Consider the following 13,666-nt stretch of genomic DNA (forward strand, 5'->3'; position numbering starts at 1 on the left):
AATATTTTAAATTGTTTCTTAGTCTTAAAATTCACTTTAACATTACTCATTCAGCTGTTTACAAACACAGAGAATTAGAGCTTTTGTGGTAGTAGAACTTTTTGTGCTAGGTCTGACTTTGGGGAGATGGGGGAAAAGGGGCTCATGTAGTCCTGGAACTAAACACACATCAGGCATGTTCTTTTGTTGACCCTCAAACCTCTGAACTTGCAGTGTTTGAAAGGGAAGACATAACTCTTTTTGTTTGAACTTGGTTTTAAAAAGTAGCCAGGAATTGTGCATATGGCATGGCATCATCTAGCAACAGGACTGTTTTGTACTTCTAGTCTTTATTACACTGAAGTTGTGACCAGGACCTGGTTCTGCTATAGAGGCAGAACAAATTGTCATCTGAAACTATAGTCATTTAGGGGCAATAAAACATTTTACTCTATATATTTAACGAGGAATGATGAACATTTCTTAGTGGCTGTGGCTAAGAAAGCCCTGAAACATTAATACTGATCCATTTTAGTCACCCTGATTCTTGTTTGTGTTTCTTCTTGGTGTGAAAACCATCTCCAGCAGAGGTTGCCTTTCTATGGGGTGCATGGATAAGTCATTGTTTTTCTGGATGTTGTTCAGGCCTCTTCCTTTCATTGTCTGTACTCTGCATCGCCTCAGAAGAGTCACCAGAATTGCTTTCATCATTACCATGGCAATAAATTTTCCTACACAGCTCCGAGGGCCAAATCCAAAGGGTTGAAAATAACGTGAAGGAACCTGCACAGAATAACATAAACTTTAAGACAATTTTTTTCTTCATAAAAGTAGCCAAAATGATGATGGAAATTGGTAGTAGATATATTCTTAAAAACTTGTGGAAATAAATTTTAGGAGAAATGACTTTAACTCTCCCACGCAACTCAGACCAAACTACAGAGCCACTAATTGTAGTATGTAATTTGAAAGTTAGCAGGGAAGGTACAGCTAAGCAGTTGAATTCTGCCCATGCATTTCAGTCTGTTTGTCCTGTGAACTACAGGGATTTTACCACAAGCTGTGAAATGGAGTGAAGCTTCTGCTCTTCAAACCCATTAAAGTTCAGTAAAATGTTTTCAGAAAAGGTTCATTATAAAGCTCATAAATACCTGAAATATGGTCTCAAGATAATCACAAAGCCATACACCTACTGCATCTGTAATTAAAAAGCTAATACTCCCGAGGACTAATTTGTCATAAAATGTAATGTTAGAATTTTGATTTGATATCCAATAGAGAGATAACACTTATAAAGTGATTGTATCCTGTCCTATCAACTGAAATGTGAAATGCAGAATTCCCAAAACTGCTGAAGAACACACAACCAGTTTCTGCTACTTTTATTGCAGTGGAATAGATCAGTTAAAAAGAAAGTCTGTCTATAAGTAATTTTTTTCATCTGTGTAACTTCCATTTAATAAAGTTAGATATTAACAGTGTTCTGATTTCCTATTAGATCCAACAATAAAATAGAAAAGGTTTCTTTATAATAAATATCTGGGGGAAAGTGTACTTTTTCTTATTTTCAGACTGAAAAAAATATTTTCTGCTTAAATTTTTTTTTCAAACAAACTGAGCTGTGCATTTTGAAAAATGATATGTAAATGCAAGTGTTTATAACCCAGAGCAAGTGCAGCAGCTGGCAGTGCAGCACAATGGCAAATGCACAGCTTGGGAAAATGGAAAAATGTTTAGATTCTAACAATGGCATCTTATCATAAATAATGCTGTGGATTGCTATTCACTTAGAGAACTGTGGGAAAATTGTGCCTGCCAGAATAATTATCTGGCAAAGAGAATGCATCAAGTCAGATAGAAAATGTGTGGTCAAATATTTGGTCAAGGGGAAATATTTTTAGGAGCAAAATGTACTCATAAAATAAGCAAGATACCCATTTTGATAGAAATACCAAGAATGAAAATAATGGGTGGTAAAATGGAATCTATTCAGAGGGAATAACAATTTCAATAAACTTCATCACTTAGTCTCTTCTTGAATTTTCTACAAAGACTTTTTTTTCTTAAGCGGTTGTTTTGGTTTTTTTTTAAACACTGTTCAGAGTTTGCTATGGGAAATCAAACAAGAGTTTAGAAATATTAACCAGGTTGATTAGTGCTCATTGTTGGTTGTGGCATACATGGTACTCCTAGCTTTTTTATAAGAAAAATGTAACACTTCTAGACCTTGTTTGTGGCTTGAACACTCATATCTCTAGTTTTTGTTTTCTTAACTGAAATAACAATAGCAATAAGCAGAATGTATAGCTAACTAGTCACTTAGACAAAGGGAAAACACAAAGTTCATCAAAGTAAGAGGAAGAGACATTAGTGATCAATAATACTCAATTTTCCCAAAGAAACAAGATCGAAAACTTACATTTTTCTCAAAATTTTCAAGAGAGAACTCGTTTGGCTTTGGGAAGAATTCAAGCTTGTGCATACGTCCGATATTGAGAATAATATTTGTTCCCTTTTTCACGGGATAACCATCAATCACATCATCTTGCAAAGCTTTCCTCATGATCAGGTCCACAACTGGCTGATATCTCATGCTCTCATAAATAAAATTCTCCACGACTTTCAGGTTTGGCATGTCTTCACTTTGTATGTCTCTGTCACCTTGTGGGATAAAGCAGAAGTTAGTTGGTTATAAAAGAAGCTAGTTGGTTATAAATTTAATGCTTCATTGTACAAACACCAGAATATTTTTAGGAAGATTCTCAGGTTCTGAAATGGTAGGAAGGATTCAACAGCTTCTAAGGAGTTCTGTGTGTAGCCTTACTTAGTCAGGAAATCTGGTGTGTTTTTCATCAGCATAAACCTAGTTTATTAATTTATGATCTTCTCACCTTCTTAATCCATTATGAGTCTTTGTTCTGCTTTCTTGTCAGTGACAAAACTCTGGAAGTCCTTCCCTGGTTTTTGTATGACTGAGAGCAACGAGACACAACAAATAAATCTTCCAAGAGGTGACAGCAGACAGAATCTGGGAATAGTCTGCAGATGGGAGATAACTTTGTAGGGAGTTAAATCTTTACCATGTGAGTGAGTTTGGCTGGATGTGCAGCTAAGTCCTACTGATTCAGTTACTTCCTCCCAGCTTGATTCTCTCAGCAGCAGTGTCAGTGTGTGATGTGCTGCCAGTGGGAGCCTTATTTCAGCTTTTTCAGTTCAAGATCTGCAGGCTCCCACTGCAGTGGGAATTTTGCAAGAGAAAAGGCAGTTTGCTATCCCAGTTGGTCATTTGCTGAAGGAAAAGGTGACAAAATTCTACTGCCTTAGAGATTTTAAGGCAATTAGAAAGAAATAGGGAAAATGAACATGTGAGTACTAAACTCTCATGAGGACAATAAAATAAGGTTTATTAAAAGTACCATAGAAAAAGAGCAAAAGACTTGTTATACTTTTTGTAGTGTTCAATGGACCAGAAGTAAATTTTAAATAAGAGTGGATGAAATTAGTTTCTATATTAGTTCAGTGTCAGGCTTTAAATGAAGTGTAGAGAAAGGGAAGAATACAAATTTGGAATATCTTGATTGTGTTTTGAATAGTTAGGAATTAGTAATTAGAGGAGACAGCAGAGTACAATTTTAATTTTATCTAGTCTGGATGACAGCAGAATACAATTGTAATTTTATCTAGTCTTTCCCTTCTACAGTCATAGTGAAACTTAGAGAAGTTCTGTATTTCATCCTAGAGAAATATTGGTGATCAGAAGTATTTGAAATGAGTGTCCCCTTTTGCTGTTTCAAGGTAAATGGAAAATAATTTCAGTGCTGATTTGCACTGCTGTTGCTGAGGATGATTCCTATTTTAATTTACTTTACAAATTTCTCATCTTCTTTCATTTGTCGCTGAATAAAATCTTTTACATCTCTGGTAGTTCATATGTTTTACAGCAAATGCTTCTGTTAGAAGAAAACACTTATAATTTTCAGCCTTTGAGTAACTGACATTAGATCACTGGTGAAACAAAATTATTTTTCATTGTCACTGACTTTGCAGCTCCTGCTTACCCACAACAGTTTCAATTTCTCTCATCATCTCCTCCTCCACTGTGGGGTGCTCTGCAATCAGTATTAGCATAAAGAAGAGAGTCACAGACAGAGTATCAGGAGCAGCAATCATCATCTCCAGCACACACTGGTTCACGTTCTCAGCAGTCAGATCCCCTCTGTTCTGAAAAAAGATTGGGAATTTTGGAGAAAATGTTGATTGGCTGATCTCTGGTGCCAGCAGAGTCCTATAGACTGTACCAATTCTTGCCAGTCTATCTTATGCTAAATAGCATTTATTTTTAATCTTTCAGAGAAAATGAAAGAACTCATGTTTTGGTGGGTGTGTGTTATCTTACAGAAAAGCAGGAGTTTGTTCTTAGCTCAGGTTCTTATTAGCTTATTGCCTTTCACCACAGAATTTTTGAGCTGTTAGAGATTATACAAGATAGGATTTGTACAACAGCTGAAACCTTTGCAAACAAAAGGCAAAACAGCAAGGTAAAATACAGGGCTTAGGCAAAGACTGAAGGACACTCAAAACAGATGAAAGAGTTTTAAGGATGTTGTGTAAGTCATGAAATAAATAAGACAAACATCTGTTCCTGAAATTCAAATATTCAACATTTGAATCACTGTCAGGGACTGCACAGCACCAAGTCATTGGCATTCCCTTATGAGGGCCTGACTTTCAGAGGTACATGGAGTTTAAGTGGCAAAGCCTGTGCTCAGGAGAACGTCAGAAAACTCAAAGTTAGCCTTATTTTGAGTACATTCCCAATACCTGTGCAAAAATCAACTGGGATGCAAAATCCATGTGTTCTTCCAACTTGTCAACATTGGAAAGCTTTTGTCGTTTCTGTTCTATTAAGACTTCCATTGCTCCTTTAAGATCCTTCCTGAAAGATGAAATCCAACATGCTGATTAATATCTGCAAACTTCTAGTATACACCAAGGTATGACTAGAAATAGAGAGATTGTACCAAGAGAAACATCTAAGAATGGCAAAAATTTCAGTGATCCTAGGTATGGTTATATGATTCTTAGCAAATTAGTAATGCTAAAGGTAAGTGTTTTTTCTTGTTGCTTATTAATTGCTTGTTAGTTTGTGATGAAGTCTTATTCTTTTTTTATAGAGTAGGCTGAAAAGGATAAAATGTCTGTACATCCTATTAAATAATAATCCTATTAAATAACACATTTCCAAAAAAATTGTTTATTTCCTGCTATCTTATACTTTATCAGTGAATAAAATGAACTTAGAGGACATAAGGGATGATTGTTAGAAAAATTGTTCCTTGAGGGTAAAGTTGGTTTAAAATTTTCATATTTAAAAAGGGACATTTTTCAATTAGCTATAGATTTGTAGGCAATTCTTTTTAAGAAGCTTCGAATGAAATGTTCAGGCTTTGCATTTGTGTTTTTGTTGCTGTTGGGATCTAAAATGTGCCTGGGTTTGTAGGGATTAATGCATTTAAAAATTCAATCCCTGTAAAATTCTCAGTATTTATAACATCCTTTATCAGAAGGATATTAGAAGTCTTCATATCCTTTGGTGGTTATTTGCATTGCTTCAAGTCCAGCAATCTTTACCTTTTGGTTTTCTCCCTTTTCTCTTCTTTTTTTTTTAGTAGTAGGAAATTATGAATAAGTCCATTTTAAATGGATTGCTTTTGAAATATCAATATTTACCTGTAGGGCCTTTCTGGTAATAACAATTAGCTCTTATTAGCATCACAGCATAAAGCAATAGTCAGTGCCATAATAAAACTAGCAAGCAAATATCAGAGAAGGTAAATCTTGAGTCTAGTTCACCAGAGCTGTCAGTTACTTTAGCTGAACTTCCATCTTTCCCTTAAAGCCTTTATGTTCTACAGCACTACTAAAACAATTTATCACACATACTTCATTAGTAGATATTTCTCAGAATATAAATCCAAAATGTGCAAACTGATTGCCTTTTTATAGCCAGTACTTTTTTGGCAGAAGACAGCGAACAAACATCATAAAAAGAGAAGAGGCATTTTGTATTTTTTACCCAGAGGAAGATAGCAAAATGTATTTGTTACTTATTTAGGAAAAAAAACCTTGAAATGGATTATCACACTTAGCACCAAGTTTTAACTCAAAGAAAAGTGAGTTGTTGACCCAAAAATGGATATTGAGAGACCCAGTAAATAAATATATGCTCAAGGGTTAACTCTTCTGGGGCTGTGCCCTGAATGTAGATGGGTGTTCTTATTTCAGTGAGCTGTAGCCTAATATTTCACTGTCCTTGACTAGGCAGCAAATGTAACTTTATCCCATCTGATGTCTTTTCCTTGTCTGAACTGAACCAGCAATCTCAATTGAGTTTCATGTTTGAGTTGGCATTAACTAATATTTTGGTGGGACTAAATACCAAAGGGCTTTAAATCGTCCCATGAAATCAGCTACTTGTAGCATCAGTGACAAATCTTGTTCTGTCCTGGCTCTGTGGATAGGAGACTTCAGCAGTCACCTTTGCAGGTCTCACAGTTTAACTTCTAAAAGGCAGAGAAAAGCATCAAGGAAGATCTGCACAGAAAGAAAGAATCTTGTGCAAACAATCTGTAAAACTGTTGATACTTACACTGCATCTTCATATTTCTTGCACAGCCAAGAAATCTTAAAAAATATGTCAGGCTTTAGTAAAAGTGCCTGCCAAGCATCAAAGTAGTTCTGAATCTTAAGTACAATGGCATTTTCTGAAAATAAATGTTAAAAAAAAAGTCAGTAATCAAGTAACAGAAATTCTTCAGAAAAATTAATAATAAGGTCCCATTCCCTACTCTGACTAAATTAGTACCTACAACTTGTAGGTAACATTTGTGGCACACTATTGAAAACATAGATCTTTGTATAAACTCTTAGTAACTAGTTAAAAGGACATAGTGGTTTGTCAACCAGAACCAAATATTCTCCTGCAGGAGAGCAGAAACAGAATGTTTGCAGAATGTTGAAACAGGGTAATTTAGGCAGCCCAGTATTATTATTTCTGTATATGTGGCTTTGAGGCTGAAGAAATCACAGAAGACATAAATTGTCAGGTGAACTTCTCAAGGCAATAATTTAGTTTGGTGGAAAGATTTCAGGTTCTTGCATGCATATAATATTGGGATTGTACCAATTAGGTGTATAAAAATCTCTTGAAATGTTACTATTCATTAAGGTGAGTGTGACAAGCTAATGTACATTATTGGTCATATTAAATTCTCTTTTATAACTAAAATGAGGATAAATCACTTTCAATTCATTAGATGATGATATAAGAGTCTGTTCTTGCTCTGTTTTTTTGAAACAAAACTGCTGAGTGCTGTCAGTGAATTTTCCTTGGACTGGACATGCATCATAAGGCATAATGATAAAGCTGTCAATACCATCCAAAGGGATGCCAAGAAAAAGCTTATTAGATGTGTCAAGCATGATCCGTCTCATAAGATTCAACACATTGATGTTTCCTAATTCAGTCGTTACTTCCTCCAGTTTGTCCAGGTGATCAATTGTTGACTCAACGCAAATCGCTATCATCCGCACCAGGCCAGGGCCAGACAGAGCTGAAAGATATGTGCAAAATGATCAAAGATTTGTTCACTTTTCTATCTTATTTATGACTTCTCAGTTGGTGAGTGGTGTCAGCAAAATGACAAATGTTATCATGTCAGTGAGTGGTATAAAATCATTCTGAAACTTAACTTTGAGAGAACAGCGTAAGCATTGTGAGTTCAAATGGCAACGAGCTCAAAGCCCAAACTTTCCTTCCATCCAGCCACGTTGTACCTCAAATGTTTTATGCTAGGTTCATACCACATCATGTGAAGACATTTGGCATCATTTGTGCTCTTTCTGTGTCGAGGGTATCCATAGCATCACCTGCTCCACAGGCACTGTGGGTGTCCTGTCTCATTCACTCGCGGTGACATGGAGCAGGGAATTGAGGATTTGTGGGGAGGACAACAGAAATTTCTTAGACTATAACTCCTAGGTGCTCTTAAACAGTATGGTTGGTACCTGTGCAGCAACCTGTAATGTCACTGAGGACATACTGAAGTCTAGGATGAACAGCATTTCAGAAAAGGTTGTCTCTGTGCCACAGTGATGCAGCGTATTAGTGTGCCCTGATTTACCTTTGGTGAAAAAGGGTCGAATTTCTTTCCAGTGTGCTGGGTTGTTATTAAATATGATCCCATTTTCATACATGCCAATGCACTGTAATCCAAGCTTGCTCCCAAATCGAGACACATAATGCCAATGTTTCATGACATGGAACACACTCGAGGATCTGGGAAAGGGAGAAGAAGAAAAAAATCCCAAAACAAACCTGTGTTTCATAGCTTGTACACAGCACTTTTATTCTGACATTTTACAGTTGCTCTGAAGTGCTGACTTGCATTCTTAATCTAGCAGGAAGTACAATGCTTAACAGGAAATGTTGTTCCTTTTACATAATTAAAAATCTTGATGATGAATGCCTTTAGAATTTATATTAGAGCAATAATGTATTCTGTTCAGATTTAAACCCATTTTTCAGTTAAAATGCAAATGATTGCCAAAGGATCTTAAACTGAATAGTGTGTACACATAGAAATGTGCAGCTATGTAAGATATGCTCAGGCAGTGACCAATGTCAGATATTTCAGAGGATAAGGTAAAATACATGACAGTTGATATTTTCACCATGATGTGTACTAAATGATATCTATATTTTTGTAACTATTTGGTCATTCCAAGACACAAACCAAAAGTATGAATATATACATGCATCACTTAAATCTGCAGCATCATAATTATGATGCTATTTGTGGGATAATATTCTGAAATAGCCACTAAGGGAAATCCATGATATATATAATTCTTTTTAGAGCTGCCAAGGTTAATTTGCAGGTGCTAGCAGAAAGTGTGACCAGCATTCTTGTTTTAAGATATCATTTCCCTTAGAGGGAGCTAGCACCTCAGAAATGTGGATGTGATGAAAACCTGATCAAACAAAATCCAACAAAAAGGAAGAAAATCAGAACAGATTGAAATGAAACAATATGCTTCTTTCTTTACCACGTATCATACTCTATGGACTAAATCCCAGGCTTCTTACGTGGGGTCAGTTTATTTTGTCAGTCAGGCAAAGTAAATGTGACTTTTGCTGTTGACTTTGGGATTTCACTTAGTTTTGAGTGACCCAGAGCTAAAGTTAAGCTAAAAGGTTTTTTGCATGTCAAGGGATATCATCTCTGTTTTCCTGAATGTGAAAAGTTACTGCTGAATTATGACAGCTGTTGCCAGGAAGAGAAAGGTGCAGCAGGCTCATTTTGCTTCCTTCCATCCCACACATCTCTATGCAGGAGACACATCGTGATGTTTTAGGGAAGGATTTTGTCAAGTGACAAAATAAGCAGATTTTCCATACGAAACTAGTTAACGAGGTCCTCCTGTTGTAACCAAGACAGCAAGTCCTTCTCTGTGCATTAGCCTCTCAGTCTTAGATTGGATACTAAAAATTCAGATGACATTGGTGAAAAGAGCATACCATTATAGAATTCAGGTTATATTTAGTTTTGCAGTGTGTTTTTTAGTTTTGAGTATTTAGTTTTTGTGGTGTGGTTTTCAGCTTTTAGTATGATCCATTGAAATCTTTATTCTACATTCTTGCTTTAAAAAAGGTTAAATACTAATTTTCTACGTACAGTCAATGATTTTAAGCAAAAAAACATCTGAAGAAAAGTGATGCACTGACTCTAAACTCTGGTGCAGCTGTCGCATTGCTATCAGCACTCTGATGAACTGGTGGTACAGACAGTGAAAGACAGAAATAGGAGTTGATAGTATTTTCAAAACATTGATAGTATTATCAAAACACTTTCCTATGTTAGTTATTTGCAACAGCTATGTAGGATAGGAATGTAAATAGTTCTCCTGTCATGATTCCTTCTTTCTACGGAGGTTAAAATAGAGATGAAGCTGACTTGCAACACATGGCAAATTCTGTGATAGTTCTCTATGCTTCGTTGTCTTTCAAAAGCTTTTACATAATGAAAGCTCAGTATGGATTGATTGATATTGCCAATAAAAATGTTGGCATTCTTTATCAATTACACATGGTAAACATTTCACTACTCTTGGTTTTTTTTTCTTTTTCATGACATAACTCGTAAGTCTGTTGGTTTCTTTTCTTTTTCATGACATAACTCGTAAGCATCCAGAGGATCCAATGTAAGAAGAAAACAAGCTTCCAGTGGATCTAATAAATTGATAGACTGCAGTTTAACATTTAATACTGTCTATAATTGAAGACTATGAATAATCCCATTAATTGGAGTGGAATTACTCATAATCCTATAATGCTGCATTTGCTTAATTAAATTGCTGAATTGGAGTCATAACCTTCAAGAATTACTTCCCCTTTAAGGACTAATTTAGAAACACAGGAAACTAAAATTTGACTTAATCCCTCATTGCAGTCAGTCTAGGTTCCTGAATAGAATGTGATCCTAATATTAAATGGAATAGTAAAATAGATAGTAAATGTTTTTTAGGACTCAGCCACAGTGCTTAATCTTTCTTTTCACAAAAAGAGTAAGGGAATTCACCAAGACTTCAGTAGTGGAGTCTTTAAAGAAGCAAAAGATTAGAAAAAGGTCTGTGATTAGCAGGAATTGAAAGGTTTATGTTAAGATAATTTTTGAAAATAATAACTTTGGTTCCATTTTAGAAAAAAAGGTAGCAAAGAGGTTGTAAAAACATGAGAAAACTTTTCATGTTATTAAGGATAGAAAACAAGGATTTACTTGCTAATTATAAATGTTTCTTCACCGCTGATCCAAACTCTCACAAATTCTCCATAGGTCTTATTGTAGTAGTTGCAGGCATTGCCTACTCCCATCCAGAGAAACCTCCCGTGTGAAATGAGAGGACCAATTCCCATACAGTATCCTGGCCCTAAGAAACAGGGTAAGAAAGGTTTGGTCTCACAGTGCTTACTGACAAAGAAACACCTCTGCACATCACCCTTGGAAAGGAGCTGTTTAACAGGACAGTCACAGTCTGCACTGCACAGTTCCCATGCACAATCCTGTTCTGAACTGTTGTAGTGACTTGAGTCTGTGCTGGTATCACTTAGTATCTCTGGAAGCCTCTAGTGCTGTCACTGTACCTACAATGAAGGACATTCATTACTACTTTGCACGACTTCCAACTGCTGCTTTGAGATTGCTTACGTTTGGAGGGACAATGGCTGGATATTAGAAAGAAGAAATGACCTAGAAAAGATGCATATGATTTATTAACTTGTGATTTTAATAAATCCTCTGTGTGAACTTGACTGAATTTCTGTTGAGGTGTGACAGTAACAGCTATAAGAGTAATTGCCCTTTAGATACAATTTAATCTCATGAATTATACTTCTTTTAAAGTCAGTAATACTAGAGTGATGAAACAGATATTTAAAGGAAAAAGTACTTTCTTGCTGAGAAATTGTGAAAACATGCTTAAGTAGGAGCTAAGAATGGATTAATAAGCATTTAATCAACAAAGTTCTCATCTAAATCCTTCTGCTGTAACTCAGCACTAAATTTCTCTCTTAGAACAAGAAGGAGAAAGTGGAGAGAGCAGGAGAGAATTTACTTTTAATTGCTTTTAAGAGGAAGATTCCTTCTTCAGGGAGAGCTAAATTTGCCCCTTTTTCTGTAAAATAGAAATCTAATTCCACAAACTAACCCCAAATACTTACAAAACTTTAGTATACTGTGTAAAAATTGGTAAAGTTGCTTGTGGTTTCACCCTTTACTAATAGGACCACAGATTATTTAAATACCTGTAAATTTACAGCATATTGATTTTGTTCTATCTTCTTGTTCATCCAACCAAGCACTCAAATAGAATGCACAGCCTTCTGTGAATACCTTCTCTTGTTCTCTAACTTTCAAAGAGTTTTAGCATATTAAAGGATCTTTGGCAAGGGTCTTGGCTCAGAATTTCATTCAGGAGTCACTGTACTGGTTTAGGCTTACACCTTGGGGAGATGTGTGCACTGTTCTCATTTGTGCAGCACCAGGTCATTTGCTGCATCTGAGGAAAAATAAGCTGATCCAGTAATGTACCACAGGTCACCAAACTATTACAGAAGGGAAGGGAAACCACTGATGTCCTTCTGTTCTGGAGGGTCTTCAGTGCTAGACATGGAGAGAAAAATTGACAATCTACAAAAAATGAAATAATTTCTGAGATAATACTTTGTTTATAGTAGAGACGACTCAGAAAGATTTAAACTTTAAAACAGGTAGAAAGTAGTTTATAATGTACATGAAAATTGGAACATCTAGAGTTTGTAAAATGGTATTATATTTTTCCAACATATACATAATAAAGTAAAAAACTAAATGTCATCTATGGCCAAGCTAGAATTATTATGCAAGTTCTGAGATTAGAATGAGCATGATTTCTTTTATCAGTTCTTGTGGAAAGCTGTATTATTTAAACTGATTCATAGTAAAGTTAGTTGTCTTACAACAATTATTCAACGTGACTTTTTTCCACTTAAATTTGAGAAACAAACAAAAAATACTCTGACAGCTTTTAGGTGACACTAGAGCTGAAGTTCCTTTACCTGGTATTGATGAAGTTTCTTCATGATTCCATATTAGAAACAGAAAGCACATGAGAATGAGGATGGGCACTGTGGCCACTGGCATCGTATCCGGCACTAGGCTGGTGATGTTGTAGTGCATTGGATTCAGAGTTTCCAGTACCATTTTTTCCAAGAGATTCTGCTTTGCTTCAGAGAGAGAGAGAGAGAGAGAAAGGGGGAAGAGGCAGAGGTTGTCAAAGCTGCAGTCAGTACCTCTCAAGCCCTTTGGAGCTCTTATAAAGGAGCAGACTAGCTCTTGACGTGGCTGTATTTCATAAGGAGAGTGACTGCTTGGACAGCTTGCCAGGACAAGCTTCATCACAAGTCGAAAGAGACATGCAGCAGACACTCTTTTTGTTTGGAAATAACAAAGCTTTGCTGACCTTGATGTTGAAGCATAGTTTTGGATGCTTTGGCTGACAGACCTTTTATCTCTGATATTGACTTGGCTGGCCAATACTGAGGTTTACTCCTTGCAAATTTCTAACCAAAACACAAGAAATTAAACTTTCAACACGTGTGGAAGCATTGAATGAGTTCACTTTTAAGCTTTTCTCTCTGTTACTTAGCTGCTTTCCTTCCTGCATGCCTGTAGTGCCAGACTTATGGAATTTCCAGAGTAACCATGGTAGTTTTTAATGATGCAGATAAAATGTGCCCCAGGTTTTTATTTGAAACATGTATTATAGCTTTTCTTTTTTATTTTATTGTCAACTTATAAGAGTAATAGAATGTATTGCATTTCTTTATGGTTCTTCTGCTAAATATTTGAAAAATAGAGCATATGCCATATCAAAGAGGATTGTAGATTGTCTGTTACCATATTTTATCTCAGGCACTTGGCACAGGGAAGAAACCCAAGAAATGGACAGGTCTGTTATGCACTGGGGGAGCTGGAGGATTTGTTGTTTTGCATCTTTTTGACTTAACTCTCAGGAGGATTCATTCAAAGTTGTTTTGCATCTTTTTGACTTAACTCATAAAACATAAGAGGTGGTCATACCTGAGAAG

At 35.9% G+C, this 13,666-nt stretch overlaps 1 protein-coding gene across 1 annotated transcript; it reads right to left on the reverse strand.

The window, feature by feature from the left end:
* Positions 1-445: 445 nt before the first annotated feature.
* Positions 446-12,850, reverse strand: LOC103808252 (aromatase). The gene is made up of 9 exons (XM_009081023.1): positions 12,635-12,850; positions 10,818-10,968; positions 8,163-8,317; positions 7,416-7,592; positions 6,629-6,743; positions 4,801-4,915; positions 4,038-4,200; positions 2,399-2,640; positions 446-762 (listed from the first exon to the last, which is right to left on the reverse strand). Exons 1-9 carry the CDS (start codon positions 12,777-12,779, stop codon positions 511-513), a joined length of 1,515 nt encoding a protein of 504 aa, XP_009079271.1. The 5' UTR covers positions 12,780-12,850; the 3' UTR covers positions 446-510.
* Between the last annotated feature and the right edge of the window lie 816 nt (positions 12,851-13,666).

The sequence above is a fragment of the Acanthisitta chloris genome, unplaced genomic scaffold, assembly GCF_000695815.1.
Source record: "Acanthisitta chloris isolate BGI_N310 unplaced genomic scaffold, ASM69581v1 scaffold3038, whole genome shotgun sequence".
Taxonomy (NCBI): domain Eukaryota; kingdom Metazoa; phylum Chordata; class Aves; order Passeriformes; family Acanthisittidae; genus Acanthisitta; species Acanthisitta chloris.

Coding starts and splice junctions, on each gene's coding strand:
- LOC103808252 (XM_009081023.1), bottom strand. CDS start 12,779: ATGGTACTGGAAACTCTGAATCCAATGCACTACAACATCACCAGCCTA. Junction 8,318..10,817: donor GAAACATTTATAATTAGCAA/GTAAATCCTTGT, acceptor TCCCTTTCCCAG/ATCCTCGAGTGTGTTCCATG. Junction 4,916..6,628: donor AAGAAATATGAAGATGCAGT/GTAAGTATCAAC, acceptor TTCATCTTTCAG/GAAGGATCTTAAAGGAGCAA.